Source organism: Mauremys reevesii, linkage group 4 (assembly GCF_016161935.1).
Source record: "Mauremys reevesii isolate NIE-2019 linkage group 4, ASM1616193v1, whole genome shotgun sequence".
Classification (NCBI taxonomy): Eukaryota; Metazoa; Chordata; order Testudines; family Geoemydidae; genus Mauremys; species Mauremys reevesii.
In genome coordinates this window covers 112804847-112821908 of record NC_052626.1, presented here as the reverse complement: position 1 = coordinate 112821908, position 17062 = coordinate 112804847, and the positions used below count along the sequence as shown (strand labels likewise).

The window sequence follows — 17062 nt, the reverse complement described above, 5'->3', positions numbered from 1 at the left end:
TGTAGCCATAGCCTCTTTCTCGAACAGGTTCTTCCCTTACCTCCTCCTGTCACTTTACATTTCTCTTCCCACTTGCTCCCCGCACCCATCTTATTTTTGGCCTTTATTCCTCCCTCTTCTCTGTCTTCCTTCTCATCTGTGGGGAAATGAGAGGTAATCGTGTCCTCCCTTCTCTTTCTACCTCTGCATATCTACCTGATTAATTCTCTCAAACTAACATGCTCAGCCACTGCTCTGATCTGCCTGTACTTGTTTTGTTCAACGGCTAGTCTCTTTCTCCTCCTAGGACTGTTATCCGTTCTCTGCTTACCCAGAGACACAGAGAGGTCAGGCATGACATGATGGTGAAGCAGTCTTTGGGCCTCACTTCCAGAGGTGCTGAGCATCTGTAGCTCCAACTGGCTTCAGCTGGAGAGACGGGTGCTCAGCACTTGTGAAAGCTAGGCCCTAGCTGGTTGAATCCTGTTGCTCCTGCTTGCCCAATAGGAAAGTTAGGAGCCTAAATACCTTTGTGGGTATGAGCCAAAGTGCTCTGTCCAGGAGCAGCTTAAGAGATGGTTCTCTGCTGTTAGGGGATAGTGCCTTACACCTATTACTTGTTTTTTCTCTTCTATCCTGTCTCTTATCTTAGCTAGAGGGGATGATTTAGGGGCCTAAGCCTCATGCTTGAAATACCTACACTCCCTGTTCAGCACAAGTGACTCAGCCACTCTGTCTGCAGAGGTTGAGCAACTGAACTCCATGCAGATTGTCTCTCAAAGTGAGGTTCTGCCTGCTACCTACAAGCACTGAAAAGCCCAAGTACTTTTCCATAAGAGAAAGGGGCTGTCCTCGTGTCCCTTGTGAAAACTCCAGGGGCTGTGGTGGAAACACTTAAGCAATCTCCTGTGTATATGACTACAAGGCACTAGTCATGCTAAGTCACCAACTGTTCTCCCCCCTTCCCCCACCCCCTTTTCCCTTTCTATGCTTTGTTCTATTGCCTTCATTCCTTTTCCCTCCATCTGCCTTGGTTCCTCTTGGTAAGTGCCACCACCCTGTTCCTCCTTATAGGGTTCTAGTCTCCTGCCTTCAGTGTAAGAGCTCTACTCCTGGGATTTCTGCACCATTGGGAATATTCCTACACTAGGTCTTCCTGTGCTCAGATCCTGGTGATGGGGCACTGCCTGATAGACAGGAATAGGCCCCTATCAATTCTCCAGACTCCCTGGTCTCCAAGCAGAGTGGAGGATCATCCCCCAGCATGGGAGCTCAGAGGGGGGAGCTCCCATAGGACAGGTGGAGCAATTGTAGGAGTGACCTAGACTAAGTAGGACATTTTTTTATTAACTATTCTTTTGTCCTATCCTTTTTTTACTGTCTCGTTGCTCCTCTCCCATCATACAATTTGTTGCAGTGTTTCCCCTTTGCTCTCCATCCTCTGCTCCTTTTCCCTTAATGTGTCTACATCAGGAGTTGGTTCTTTTTCACTCTAAGAGTAGGGAGTCAATTATTTTTATTCTCTACAAATAAGTGCAGCCACCTAACACAGGAAGCGGAGGGGTGGGAGGAAAGATCCAAGGCACAGCAGCAATCTTCAGCTTCCCCTGCACAAGCAGGGATCTCTGCTCTCTTGAGCTGTGAGAATCCTTTGCTTCCCACCTGTTACCCAGGCCCCATGTCGCCTCTATACAGGCAGCAATAGCTCTGAGCATCAAGCCAGCTCCACTCCCCTTCCTGTCCTCAAAGGCCTGTCACCGAGCTATCCAGGAACAGCATCTTCCACCCACTGCATAGCCCAGCACCCTTCTGAGGGTGGCCTGTTATGCCCAGCTTCCCCGGAGATGCCGCTACATGAGCGGGATCAGCAGGGAGAAGACCTCAGTCTCCAGAACTCAGGAGACCTACCCTTCACCATTGTCCACCCACCTGGTACCTCCTCCTGATCTTTGCTTCAGAGCGCTTACTGCTCTAATGCCTGGGCCTCTCTCTCTTGGAGCTAAGTACTTTTGTGATTGCCATTCATGTATTCCCTTTGTTACCACTCCGGCCAAGCCAATGTAATCATGCCACCTGTTCTTGTCTGCCTTCACACTCTTCTCCCTCCAGGTCCCTTCCCCATCACCCCATCTCTCTTCCTCTCCTATGCTGCATTGCCTAAATAGGGGCAGACAATGGCAAGTGGAAGAAAAGGAGAGTTTAAAAAGCTCTCACAATAATTAAAGTCTGTAGGAGCAAGTTCTCAGCTGTTTTAAATAGGTGCGGTTCTATTGACTGAAATTGTTTTACCCATTTACACAGTAGAAAATTTGGCTGTTTATATCCATGAGTATTTACAAAAAAAGCTAACCTACACAGCATCCCATTAAACCCAAAGCAAACATGTAATCTTGTAGTAACCTTTGTCCATTTTCCCCAAAGCCCAGACTCCTTTGTGATCACTTGTCATGTTAAAAAACTTACGATTAAGTTCTGGTTTAGGTCTGGAACACGGTCATTGAATTGTTCAAGAAATTATTGTGGGATCCTGTATAAATACTACCTTCATAAAATCCTATAGATTGCTGCCTCATATCTAGGGTTATGCAGCTTAAATAAATACCTACATCCAGTAGGCAAACATTGTAAAATACTACACAAAGCAGTTTTGGGAGGATGCCTATGCAGAGAGTGCATGACCAAGCTGACAATGTGCAACGAAAATGCCCAATACAAACTTTCTGAAAAGAAAAGTATTGCAGGACCCACAAAAAGAGAACAGAAAGCTCAGTTACAAAGGGTGTAAAACAATGTGCAGCCACAGCCTCAGTACTGCCAATAATTCAATATAACAAAAGGGGCTTTTATTGCATATGCATACTAACTTAAAGGCTAAAAAGCCACAGTCTACACAGATCAACCAGAACGGGAGGGGGGGGGGGGGCGGGAAAGAGAGGCTCAAAAAGTATTTGGGGAAAAGGGATGGAGGGAGGGAAAACTGAAAAGGCTTATTTTTTAAATATTAGGTGAAAGCTTAACTATGAGCAGCTGATTTTGCAGCTATATCAGGGTATTCAAATAAACTGGAACAGTATCAGGAGTATATAGAATCTACATATCCAGCACAGACCACCACAGCAAAGGTCCAATTATTGCTGTTGTGATCTGCAAGTCCGTGGTGGCAAGCAAGTTTCTCAACACTAAGGTGTCTGAGGAAGGCATTGCAGGTCTTGTTATTCACTTGTACCAGGGTCCTCAACAGATCCTTCTCGGGACCAAATGCTAGCAGGTTAGTGTGGAATCAAACAGTGATTCAGGCCTTAAAAAACAAACTCACCTCAAGAATGCGCACGGGAGAGAAACCTATCCAGAAGAGACTAAAAGAAGTCACTGTGCTCTGAGGATGAAAAGCAGGAGGTGGTTCAGGGATTTACTGGGGTTCAGAATGCTCTGAACCACTTCCGTTTAGTATCCCTGACCATCTGGGAGTCACCACGTTTTAGGCCTGACAGTGTGGTACCATCCCAACAGCAAACGGAGTCAAAGATGGGTGCGTTAAAAATACAGTGGAATAACTAGACAATATTTTTACTTTCATAAGTGACGCAGCAAGCCTAGAAGGGCCGGGGCTATGAACTGCCAAGCCTAGAGGTGCAGGGGCTCAGCCCTGGCAAATATTAAGCCCTGATGAGATACCAGCATTTCAGATAAAACGCACCCGTAAGTGGCTTGGTTTCACGTGAATTCGGTGTAATTTTCCAAATCAATCTGGACAAGAAACGAAGCGTCACCACCCCCCTTTTGCACTTCAGTCCTGAAATCACATTGCCAACTATGCATTCAAGAGACAGATTTTCCCCAACAACCCCTAGCAGGATTTGCAAACCCCAGGCTCAGTTAAAGTATGTCTAAGCCTGCAAACAGAACTCCTGCCAGACGCCTGCCTGCGCTGTGGTTAGCAGGCATAAAGCTAGTTTGATAAGAGCATTTAGGAGAGAGGGAGAAATAGGAAAAGATCCTGTTCCTACCAGATCCTCTGCCTCGGCCGAAGAGAGAAGCTGAATTCCTGCTCTGCTGGAGACACCCCCGCCCTGGCTGCCACAGGCCCCTCCTCCTGCCTGCTCTAGCGGTGTCTAAGTGGTGGAGAGCAGTCAAGTGCCCTGCAGAGCCGCTCCCCCAGCGAGGGTGGGGAAGCGCAGCGCAGCTGGGTCTGGCTGCAGAGCGCTCCTGGCAGCTCTCGCTGGGCCCTGCTCAGGCTTGCCCACTGTCTCACAATTGCAAGTGGGGGTTTTCCTAGTAACGGCGTCCCTCACCCGCTTACTGTCAGTGCAATCGATTGACGCGTGACTATTGCTCAGAGAGAGCCATCATGACACACTCTTAAAGGCACAGGCTGATAGAGCCATTGCAGGACGTGATTCCTGTATGGCACAGATTAGCTGCGTGCTTGTCTGTCCCTGCTGCCCCCTTCGCTCTCCTGTCTCCTAATCCTTCCTCGGCGTCTGCTACCCAGCTTCTAGCGCCTGACTTACTAAAGAACTCATACAGAGATAAACAGGCCACCCTTTAGCCTGTCTCACAGTTTCAGTGGTAAGTGCACCTATCATCTCCCTCCATCTCCGTCATCCCTCAGGGGCACCCACTTAAAGTTTCCATCTGTCACTTCTCTTGAGCAGAGATCTGGATCTCTCTCCCTCCTTGACTGGGGTTTTAAGGCTGCACAGCTCTCTGATCTGTGATATCCCCAGCAACCCAGTCTGCCCAAAGCCAGCACCTATGCTTTGCTTTCTCTCTCAAGCCTATGACCAGTGTATTGCCCGCAGTTACGAGTTACCACACAACTTTTTCAAAACAAGCACCTTTATTTTTAAGGTAAAAGCATTACATATAAAACATTAAGACAATAAACAGATTTAAACCCACATTAAACATACCTGGACAACATCCCTTTCAACCCTTCAGCAAGGGTTGGCACCTCTCCTTAGATAGAGAACCATGTATATTTGGTGACTTAAAATGCCAGTCATGCATCAATTCAGGCTCATCCTTTTATACCAAAAGCCCTTTCTTTGTTTCCTAGTCTCTGGAAAACACAGCTGGAGCCAGTATGTGCAAACCACCCCAAGGAGTGGTGCCTCTCTGGAGTTGTTTACAATCTCAGGGATAATCACCCCCTACTGTTTTAATTTCTGTAGGAACTATGGTAACCCTCCCCCATGGAGTCAAACACGACACACAAACCATTCATAACATTAAAATATGGCCCAGGGTTGCAATATCTGTCACAGTCTTAATTATAGCCTTTGTTCTGCCTTCCCACTTGTCATGTTAGGTCTAAACATGGGCTCTGATCCTGCAATGAATGCTAGGCAGGTAGACCCCTGCACTGCGCCCATTCTAAGTCCTATGCAGAGCTCATTGCAAGACCAGGGTCTCAGACTGTACGTTCTTTGGGGTGGGGATGGGGACTGTCTCCTATAGTCTTAAAGAGCCTTGCAACTCTATACTAACAATAATCATCAACCTGGTGTATAGCCCTACCACTCTACAATGTATTAATGAGTTATAAAGTAACTCAGTGCAATATAAATGCTTTCCCACCTTCCCCTTCAGATATCAGCTGCCAAATAAATAAATAAATAAAAGAGGAGCCCTCTCCTTGGCCAAAAAGCAGAGGGACAGAGCAGTGGGATGGTGATGGGAACAGAGCTGACTGAGTGAGGATAGAGGAAGATTAAAAGGAGAAGGCATAAGGAGGTGGCTAACGGGTAGATCAACCGAGGGACAACACAATTTATCTTGCTAAATTTAATATCTGTACGGAGAGGCTAGAAAGGAAAAAGCATTTGCCTCCCATACATCCCTGTGAAATGACTTCCGTTCAAGCTCTGGGGTAAAGGCCAAAAAGGCACATTTGGCTGAGTGCACAGATGGGAGATTGCGGGGGGAGGGGAGGGGGCTGGGGAGAGTTGGCGCTAAAGAAGCATGTGCTGGTGGTGCTAGACAAAATACTGGACATGCTGACCCAGATCCTGGAAGTTAGGGGCCTAAATACCTTTGAGGATCTGGACTGGCATTCTTAGGTTTTCCACCTTGAAGAAAAATAAATCCCCCTCCTCACCCAATATCAGTGCCCAAATGCTGCCAGGGAGAGAAAGGGAGTGTTTCCCTCAGGGAGACAGCATAGAAGCTAACAGAGAGGAATCTAATGGGAGAGGACACAGAGTTACTAGGGAACTAAGACAGTAGTGTGAAGGAGAATCCCTTAGGGAGGAAAGGCGTGTGATGTCTTATGTTTGGTGGGACCTTGCTGAGAATGTGTTTGTTTTGGTTGAAGAGTCTAAAAAACAATTTTCAGAGGCTTGAAAATATTCAGCTATCTGGTAAATTGCTAAGGGTTTATGTCCCCATCAGTGTGTTACCGCCATCTCTTTTACACACACCCCCCCGGCAACAGCTTTTCTCCCTGGCCCTGTACCTCTGAATCTCTCCTGAAACACTTTGAAAGATGGTTGAGCTGTATGTCCTAAGGCTGAGAAGCCTCTGTTCTCAGCCTTTTCACATGTAAAAGGAGTAGAAAGCTTCAGGATAGGCTAGTGAAAGTTCACTCTATTTGCTGCTATGGTGATTATTTTGGAAGAAGGTGCGGCCATAGCAGGGCTTTCCCAGAGGCTAAATACAAACCCAGAACATAGTCAGGAGAAACAGGGAGGCTTCCATGACACATCCATCCTATTATTGCATGAACTACATTCATGTGAGTTACTGGATTCTATGTGTCATCTCTCTAAACTGCTTCCTCGCTCTAGCTTGCTAGCCACTCCCTTTCTCATTTGTCCTTATGTTTGTATCGAAACACTTAAATCCCTTGGGTAATCTTGCCCTCCACCCCAACTTTCCAGGGATGGAGCATGGAAAAGCCCATGGCTTTAAAGTGTGGGTATAAATAGCTTATTAGGCTACACCCAGTGAACAGGAAGTGAATCCCTCCTCCAGTTTTTTTTTTTTATTTTTAAAATATAAGATTCCCTCTCCTTAACTCAAATGATGATTCTCTGATTAATTACAACCAGCCATTCATCCACAGATTAGCCTCTACAGCTCCCATCCCCCAAAAGGAAAAGTTAAACTAGAATCAGGTTTTGCCAATCCTGCAATACTTGTCTGGCTCTGCACAGCTCTCTGAAAAGGGAGTCGGTGAGAGACAGCAGCTAGCTATTTCCTGCCTTGGTTTTTATGCAACCACTGCTGTTTGGTGACAAAAATTGCTGTTATACACACAATGCCTGATAGAGAGAGACACACACACACACATTTTTGGTCATTTCCCCCTCTCCTGTGTATTTTATTGGTGATTCCTCTCTTTTGCATTTTATCTGAATACTGTTAGGCTCCAGAGAGGACAAGAGAACAATGTTGTTCTAAGGTGTTTAGGTTTTTTTTAAATTTATGGTGCAACTTCAGAAGGCTGATTGTGACTGTACAAATGAAGCCTAACATTAGCAGATCTTGGTTAGCTCTGGTACCAAGTGCCAGAGCAGATTTCCTGAAAACAAACTGATGGAGTAAGTCTTTATTTTGATAACGTCCTTACTGCCTGAGCTTGCGGACACCTACACATGCTTAACTTTGAGCACAGGAGTAGTCCCATTAAAGGCACTTCTGAAAATCAGGCCACTTATTTAGGGGCTAAAGCCTGTAGTTAGGGATCTAAATTCATGGGCTCAAGTTTGAAAATATTAGCTGTATTTTTATGCAATCCCTGTACTGGTTGGCTAACAGTCCTCAGCCAATCAGGTTATATTGATCTGCATAATTACTATATTGTCTCTAATTTTATAGCAATTCTACTATAAATGAACTGTCTACTATAAATCCCACCATTCTGATTTGTTACTGCCCTCTGACCTTCCCAGGAGCGCCACCAGCTTTTTTGCCGCCCTAGCGGTGGAAGGTCCCGCCGGCAATGCCACGCCTGACGGAGGCGGCAGAAGGTCCCGCCGGCAAAATACCACAGACAACCAGGGCGGCCGAAGATCCGACCGCCGTGGTCACCGCCCCCCAAATGTTAGCATCCTCGGCGACCGCCTAGGTCACCTAATGGGTTGTGCTGGCCCTGGACCTTCCTCATACATATTCCCTGCAGCAAACATGGCCACCTCTATTTCTCAACCCTATCCATCTTCTCCTCTGACCTCCTAATATCGCCCTGTGATAATCTGGGGAATCTATGTACAGCTCATGAATTCTGTTTAATAGTGGGGACTCTGTGTCTGGGTCAGTCAGCAAACGTCATTTTCAATGTGTGGCGCTTCACTTCTCTGATGTCTTTCCCTTCCATATTGAGCTGAAACCCACAGGAGGTGACAGGAATAATTATTGCACCTGTCAAGGGCTAACAATGGAGGGTCATTAAACATTGATGATTGTCTATTGAAATGGAGCACCCTTGGACAAAGTGATGGCTACTGCTCTGGGCAAACCAGTTTTTCAACTCTGAACTCCAGGAGGTGGTAACTGAGCAATTCATCTCTTGGTGGTGGACTTAAATCACCAGAAAACCCTAATCTGGGGGTCACCTGAGCAAGGGGATTGAAGGGTATAAAATAAAGAGTCTCTAGTCACTGTTATTTGAGAGGTAGTGGTGAGGAAGGTGAGAGGAGACTCTGCAGGAGGGGATGGGAAGGGAAGGATTCTGGACCCCTTAAAAGATTGTGACCTAAGCTCAACAGTCCTCAAGAGCGGTTAGGAACCTGGGGCAGGGAAATGTCTAGGTAATTGTATCATTTTATCTAGAGCTGTATATTTCTTGCATTGGCTAAAATAAAGAGTAGTTGTTTTAGAATCAATTTGTGCAGTACCTGTTGTCAGGACTGGCCTTATCATGAGGTGAACTGAGGCAGTTGCCTCAGGTGCCAGACTATGGGAGAGGAGGTGCCACTAGGACCCAGAGTGTAGAAAATTTTGTCTGCTGCTGGTGCATATGTATTCCCTCTGCTCTAGATGTGGAGTGCTGTGCTGGAGGAAGGTGGGCACAAGAGACATAACAGGCAGGCAAGAGAAAAGGTGAGAGGGAATAACAGAAAGCAGCAGGAGCTTTAGGGACAGAGAGGAGGAGGAACCTCTGATGTACCTCTCTAGCACCCCCAGGAGTCTGCACTGATTAACACCAGCTTCTCAAGGAGCTTCCTGTTTCCTGCTGCTTCCCTGAACCCACTTGAGGAGAACAGGCAGTCAACTGAAGTAGTGGGAGCCAGTTAGGCCCATAAGATGCTGATATCTTCCCTCACTCAGGCCCTGCTACCAGCCTGCTTACTTTGGGTGACCAAATGTCCTGATTTTATAGGGACAGTCCTGATTTTGGGGTCTTTTTCTTATATAGGCTCCTATTACTCCCCACCCTCATCCAGACAGCAAATGTGAAAAATTGGGTCACCCTATGCTTACTTGTCCCCTTCAACTGAGTGCTGAGAGCCACTATAGCTGGCACAGAACAGCAGTCATGAGTGAAAGAAGAAAATGCCCCTCTGGGGCAGTATTCAGAAAAAGCAAGCAAGCAAAGGAAGCTTTTCTATCTAAGCAGGAAGGAGTTCTCCTGAGACACATAGACACAAATGTTCATGGTGAGCCTTCTGGCCCCAGTGAGGATGTGAGTGGTGAGGAGATGCCTGATCTTCCAGTTAGTCAGAGTGCAGGGGACCTGGCAGCTGCTGCAGCATCCATATCTCCATCTCAAATGGATGTAACCAGACATATTCCTGAAGAAAAGTGTAGATCAGAGAAGAGTGTGGTGGAGGTGCAAGAAACAGCTGCTGCTGAATTTAGTTCCTTAAGTCTAGATGATCCAGGACTGTGGACCCACTTGAGCAGTAGCTTGAGGGACTTCCTTGTACTGCATGGGCCACAGCAAGTGAAAAACTTCATGTTCCCCAAAGACAATGAAAATAGAAGTTTCCATCCAACACATTACTGGCGTGAAATCCCCAATGGTGACAAAGTGGAGAGGCCATGGCTTATGTACTCAAAAACCCAGAATGCTGCAAACTGTTTCTGTTGCAAACTCTTCCAGTCTAATGTTCCAGCCACATTGGGTTCTACAGGAACAAAGGATTGGAAAAATCTGGCTAGAAAGCTGGCATGCCATGAGAAGGCAGCAAATCACCAGAGAGCAAAGAGCTTGAGATGAGACTAAGGTTAAAGGCCACCATAGATGATCAGCATCAAGAGAAGATTGCATCAGAGTCTCTTTACAGGCAAAATGTTCTGAAAAGGCTCATTGCCATTGTGAGAATGCTTGCTACCCAAAACCTAGCACTGCGTGGCACTTCAGATCAGCTGTATGTGCCAAACAATGGAAACTTCCTTAACATTGTGGATTTGATGGCTGAGTTTGATGCTGTACTCCAGGAGCATCTAAGAAGAGTCACCACCCAAGAAATGTACACACACCTGGAAAAACAATTCAAAATGATATCATACAGTTACTGGCAACAAAAGTCAAACAGAAGATTGTGGCAGATCTGAAATCAGCAAGCTATTACTCTGTTATTCTGGACTGCACACTTGACATCAGCCATATGGAACAAATGACTTTAATAGTGCATTTTGTAACAACAACAGAACCTAGTGAAAATGTCCCTGCAATGGTGGCTGTCAGAAAGCATTTTCTAGAATGTATTGACATTGATGATACTACAGGAGCTAGTATGACAAATGTGCTGCTTAAAAAGCAGGAAGATATGGGAATTGCGATAGCTGACATGAGAGGTCAGGGCTATGATAATGGTGCCAACATGAGAGGAAAGAACAGAGGAATGCAGACACAGATCTGAGAGTTAAACCCTCGAGCTTTTTTTGTCCCATGTAGTTCTCATTCACTGAACTTGGTGGTCAGTGATGCAGCATCAGCTTCTAGTGAGGCTGCTGAGTTTTTTAATGTAATTCAAAGCATCTATGTATTTTTCTCTGCATCAACTCATCGGTAAATTTTGAAGCAACATCTGGGAACATCCTCTCTGACACTGAAACCACTGAGTGCCACATGATAGGAAAGTAGAGTGGAGGCGATAAAGCCTATCAAACACCAAATTGGGAAGATAGATGATGCCATAGTTGCCATTATGGAGGATAATGTTATGACAGGAATTGTTCATGGGAGAACAGTGGCAGGGGGAAATGGAATCACCAGAAACATACATAACTTCTTCAAATATCTGTGTGACTTAGTGTTGTGGCATGACATACCATTTGAAATAAATGTTGTAAGCAAGCGACTCCAAAGTGGTGACCTTGATATATCTGGAGCAATGAAATAACTGGACAAAGCAAAGTCAGACCTACAGTTTTACCAGTCAGATGAGGGATTTCAAAACATTTTGAAGAGTGCACAGAAGTTGGCAGAGGAACTTCACACTGAAGCTATTTTCCCATCCATTCAAGAATACAAGAGTCACCGAAGAAGACATTTTGATTATGAGGCACGGGATAATCCCATAAGAGACCCCAAACAACAATTCAAAGTTGAATTCTTTAACCAGGTGCTAGATTGTTCAATACAGTCAGTTGAAGAATGTTTCATGCAGCTCAAGGAACACAGCAATATATTTGGGATGTTGTATGATATTCCAAAACTCCTCACTATACCCGAAGAAGACCTACACTAGCAATGCAGGGCACTGGAGACAGTGCTGACACATGATGACATGCGCAATATTGATGCGAGTGATTTAGGTGATGAACTGAAAGCCCTTTCAAGATGCATTTCAGCAGGATCAACTCCAAAAGCTGTTCTGGAATATATGTGCACAAATAAGATGACTACCCTCTTTCCAAATGCTTTTGTTGCTCTGTACATACTTCTAACACTTCCTGCAACAGTTGCCAGTGGAGAACGCAGCTTCTCCAAGCTGAAGTTAATAAAAACACATCTACGCTCCACAATGACACAGGAGAGGCTGGTCGGCCTTGCAACCATCTCAATAGAGCATGAGTGGCCCACACTGCGGAACTTCAGCAGGAAGCACTTCAAATCTTTGCAACCAAGAAGGCACGGAAAGCACCACTTTAATTATTCAAACAGATAAAAATGCCAGTGTTTACTATGCAGACAAGAAAAATTACATTTGCTGTTCAGGCGTTTGAAAGTTAACGGTAAGGGTTACTTAAAATTTTTGAACAAGGCTTTTTAAGTTGTTAGTTCTCCTTTATTGGGGTAGGAGAGCAGTACCATGAGAGGAGTAGAACAGGAAAAGGCAGAAGTGAGACCTTTCAAAGTTTTGGCCCAAGTGAGGGGGCATGGGGCACTATTTGAGGCCCATTCATCAATGCCAAAATGTTGTGGGCCGGCCCTGCCCGTTGTTATGTGCTTTGCCCATCACATGTTACATGGTTGGGGCTCAGGGAAAGGGTGTGCTTCAACAACTGGGATGGGGGTAGCTTAGGACAGCTGGACCATGAGGCCCCGTTTCAGGAAAGGAGTAACAGACTGCCTGTGCTTAGAGAGGAGGACAAAGCAAGAGAGAGTTCTGGAGCCTACCCAGACTAAGGAGGAAACTTAAAGCACAGCAGGGGAAACTTTACCAGGACTGTGATACATCCCACCTAGTCATCCTTGACCCTGAGGCAGTTTCAGCCCCTCACCTCTACTAAGAATTGCATTCTAATCTATTTTTAACCCTTTCTCCCCCCTCCCCCCATTTCCCAGCTGCAAAAAGACTAATTACACGTAAGGGACATAGAGGCATATGTGAGACTCCACCCTCCAGTTCTGCAGTTAATGAACCTGGAGAAGGAGATGGAGGCAAGCTGAGAGCAAATCATTGCTCAGAAACACAGGGAAGAAGTGCAGATAAGGGCTAAGATAACTGCCAGAAGAGGCAATTAGTTCTCACCATCTGTGTCCCTGAGCAGCATTTCACACCTGGTTGGCCTCCCCCCCCCCCCCAGTCTGGATTTATTAACTTCCTCTAGGGGCAGGGAAGAGCAGGTGGACTGAAGAACATCAAGGGTGGGGAGGCAGATACAATTCAGTATAACAATACATTGGTGGCGTTCTCTATTAGCTTGGTAATACAGCACCTGTGTCCTAGGCTAACAAACTCCTCAGCCTTTGGCCTTGAGGTTTATTTAGCTCGGCATTAGGTTATTATTTTGTAACTTGAAAGTGATAGCGGTTATCTCTTAAATAAACAGCTGACCTCTGCCTGCCTCCCTAGCGAGTCCTTCTGTGAAAGAGGACTTGGACAGTCTACTCTACACTTTGCAATGCGACGATGATCATCTCCTCCACATTGCCACTTCAGAGCATAGAAACCAGCCATCGGGGGACAGCTTAAAGGACCTCTGCAATAGTGGTAACCAAGCCTCACCAAGCAACAGTTTTCAGGCAAATGTACATTGTTCCCCTGGAAAGCTCAGTCTGTGGTGACCAGAGATTTTACCAGTGCAGCTGATGACATTTGCTGCCTATGGATTGGAGAGAGGTTTCAGCTTGCGTTTTTCACATTCCCAAGAAGTGGCCGGTGAAGCATGCTCCTGTGCCCTTCATCCCTGCCTATTGGCCTGATCCAAATCCCACTGAACTTGATGCTCTGGTACAACCGGGACAGACAACCAGCTTAAACACCCAGATGGGGATACCCTTGGCCTAGAGGAGCCCCAATGGTTTAACAATGGCATAGCTGGCTCTGTGCCGCCTGCTGCCACCCAGCCCAGTGCAGTAAGTATTCCAGGGGGGAGCCTGGCTGAAGTGTGCCATCTCTGGCAATCCTTGGCCAGCGTAATGGTTCCTGGAGGACAATTACGGTCAGTATGAAGAGGCTGCAGAAAGCTTCCTAAAACCCAGCCCCTGGGAGAGCTGCTGAGTGCAGCTTGCATGCACCTGGGCCAGAGACAGGCTTGGCAGAATCCAGTTCTTATTTTTTGTAATTTTAACAGATATTTTAAAGCATTATTTTTCAATTTTTATTTATTTGAATTTTCACAGTTGCAGCACTGACAAGAGTTGTAGGGGGCTCCTAGTGCTGCCAAGGGGCCTGAGATACATGGATGTCAAGTGTAAGGGAGGCTGCAATCCTGGCTCAGTGGAGCAGTGAACCCCAACCAGGGAGGAGGACAAGACCCTGACCATAGGGGAGACCACCTTGCTGTTGAATGGCTCTTGCCAGGGATAGCCCCAGTACTCCTGGCCAGTGAGTGAGTGTCGCTGTGACAGCAGGGCTACAGAGGGCCCCCTGCAGGGCTGGTGACACCGGATCCCTGCGGGCACTAAGTGTGGGGGAAGCTGTGCTTGCTGATATCAATATTTTTGTTGCTGATTTCAGTGTCAGGTGAAACTGACGTGTACCAATGACTAATGATTTAAACTGAATCCTGCCAAGCCTACCCACAGGTTGTAATGAGTCATGCTGCTAAATCCTCATGAAACATGTTGATGCTATAATGATGGGCTCTATAGAAAATCAGAGAGGAGAGAGAGAGAACAAGTTGAAAAGTCAGGGAAACTCCCCAGCTTGATGGGCACTGTATATAATTAAACTATAGCCAGCTGGCTATATAAACTGTCAGAAAACAAATAACTCAGCTGACAGACAGCTGCTCATATGAGATGTATAGCTACACTGGCCCATCTGCAACCCCTTCACCCATTATCTTCCAAGCAGGGCTGTCAAACAATTAAAAAAATTAATTGTGCACAATTAATAACAGAGTACCATTTATTTAAATATTTTGGATGTTTTCTACATTTTCAAATACACTGATTTCAATTACAACACAGAATTCAAAGTGTACAGTGCTCACTTTATATTTTGATTACAAATATTTGCACTGTAAAAAAACAAAAGAAATAGTATTTTTTCAATTCACCTCATACAAATACTGTAGTGCAATCTCTTTATCATGAAAGTTGAACTTAACTCTACATGTGTATGTACAAAAAAATAATTAAAAAATAGAACAATGTAAAACTTTAGTGCCTACAAGTCCACTCCTGTGTTCCCACCTATGTACAGAATGAATGTTGTTATATGCACCAATATGGAGGTGATGGGGGTGGGGGATGAGGGACTCAGGGTTGGGGCAGAGGGTTTGGGTGGGTGGGGGAGGGCTCTGGCTGGGGGTGTGCGCTGGGAGTTGGGGCTGGGCATGAGGGGCTCAGGGCTGGTGCAGGGGGTGGGTGAGGACTCCGGCTGGGGGTGCAGGCTCTGGGGTGGGGCCGGGGATGAGGGGTTTGTCTGTGCAGGAGGGTGTTCTGGGGATACAGCGGGGAGAGAGGACTCCCCCCAGCTCTCTCCCCGCAGCAGCTCCAGGGCTGGGGCCATGGGATAGGCACCCCTCCCCCAGCCACGGCTAGGTTTGGGCATGGGTGGGGGCCGCCCCGGCCACGGCAGGTCCCCGCCTGGCTGGTTCCGCACCTTACTGGGAATTTAGGTCCACTCAGTCCTACTTCAGCCAATCACTCAGACAAACAAGTTTGGTTACAATTTGCAGGAGATAATGCTGCTTGTTTCTTGTTTACAATGTCACTTGAAAATGAGAACAGACGTTCGCATGGCACTGTTACAGCTGGTGTCACAAGATATTTACATGCCAGGTGCACTACAGATTCATATGTCCCTTCATGCTTCAACCATCATTCCAGAGAACATGCGTCCATGCTGATGACAGGTTCTGCTCAATAACTATCCAAAGCAGTGCGGACCGACGCATGTTAATTTTCATCATCTGAGTCAGATGTCACCAGCAGAAGGTTGATTTTCTTTTTTGGTGGTTTGGGTTCTGTAGTTTCTGCATCTGAGGGTTGCTCTTTTAAGATTTTGGACGGCACTTCAGATTCTTAAACCTTGGGTCGAGTGCTGTAGCTATTTTCAGAAATCTCACATTAGTACCTTCTTTGTATTTTGTCAAATCTGCTGTGAAAGCGTTCTTAAAACGAACATGTGCTGGGTCATCATCCGAGATTGCTATAACATTAAATATATGGCAGAATGTGGGTAAAACAGAACAGGCAACTCCTCCAAGGAGTTTAGTCACAAATTTAATTAACACATTATTTTTTTTAGTGAGCATCATCAGCATGGAAGCATGTCCTCTGGAATGATGGGTGAAGCATTAAGGGGCATATGAATGTTTAGCGTATCTGGTATGTAAATACCTTGTAATGCTGGCTAGAAAAGTGGCATTAAATGCCTGTTCTCACTTTCAGGTGACACTGGAAATAAGAAGCAGGCAGCACTATCTCCTGTAAATGTGAACAAACTTGTTTGTCTTCGCGATTGGCTGAACAAGAAGTAGGACTGAGTGGATTTGTAGGCTCTAAAGTTTCACATTGTTTTGTTTTTGAGTGCAGTAATATAACAAAAAAAGTCTACATCTGTAAGTTACACTTTCATGATAAAGAGATTGCACTACAACAGTGGTTTTCAAACTTTGGGTCGCGGAATGCAAGGCACTGGGTCACCTTGCTCAGCACCCAGGGACCCTGGTAGCCATCCAGTAAAACTAATAGTCCCTATCTGTTCTGACACTGCACTGCACCCCGGAAGCAGCCAGCATCAGGTCCGTCTCCTAGGCAGGGGGGCCACGGGGCTCTGCATGCTGCCCCTGCCCTGAGCACCAGCTCCTCATTCCCATTGGCCAGTGGAGTTCCTGGCCAATGGGAGCTGAGGGGGGCGGTGCTGGCGGGTGAGGCTGCTTGCACACCTCCGCCTAGGAGCCAGACCTGTTGCTGGCTGCTTCCAGGATGCAGTGCGGTCCATGGTGGGAGGACAGGCAGGAAGCCTGCCTCTACACCCCTGCTGTGCCGTTGACTGGGAGCCGCCAGAGGTAAGCCCAGGCCCCAACCCTGTGCCCCAATCCCCTGCCCCAGCCCTGAGCCTCCCCCCCAAACCTGGAGCCCCCTCCTGCACCTCAAACTCCTCATCCCCGGCCCCACCCCAGAGCCTGCACCCCCAGCCCAAAGCCCTGAACCCCCTCCGACACCCCAACCCTCTGTCCCAGCCCTGAGCCCCTCCTACACTCCAAACCTCTCATCCCCAGCTCCGCTGGGTCATGGGCATCGACAATTTTCTTCAACTAGGTCACCAGAAAAAAAGTTTGAAAACCG

The 17062-nt window shown here is 46.6% G+C and overlaps 1 protein-coding gene across 5 annotated transcripts in view; it reads right to left on the bottom strand.

The window, feature by feature from the left end:
- The window catches only part of RNH1 (ribonuclease/angiogenin inhibitor 1), a 37187-nt gene that overhangs the window by 18526 nt on the left and 1599 nt on the right, over window positions 1–17062 (bottom strand). The window contains exon 1 of one of the 5 annotated variants that reach the window (XM_039536314.1): window positions 3987–4213. The exons of 1 other annotated variant lie outside the window; for it this stretch is intronic. Coding sequence is in view for 1 of the 4 variants with exons in the window: in XM_039536313.1 (XP_039392247.1) it covers window positions 41–89 (49 nt within the window). In the remaining 3 variants the exon portion in view is untranslated. Of the gene's footprint in view, window positions 1–40; window positions 105–3295; window positions 3321–3676; window positions 3702–3986; window positions 4214–17062 lie in introns of those variants that run through there. 3 more of the 5 variants (XM_039536316.1, XM_039536315.1, XM_039536313.1) reach the window with 3 other exon arrangements.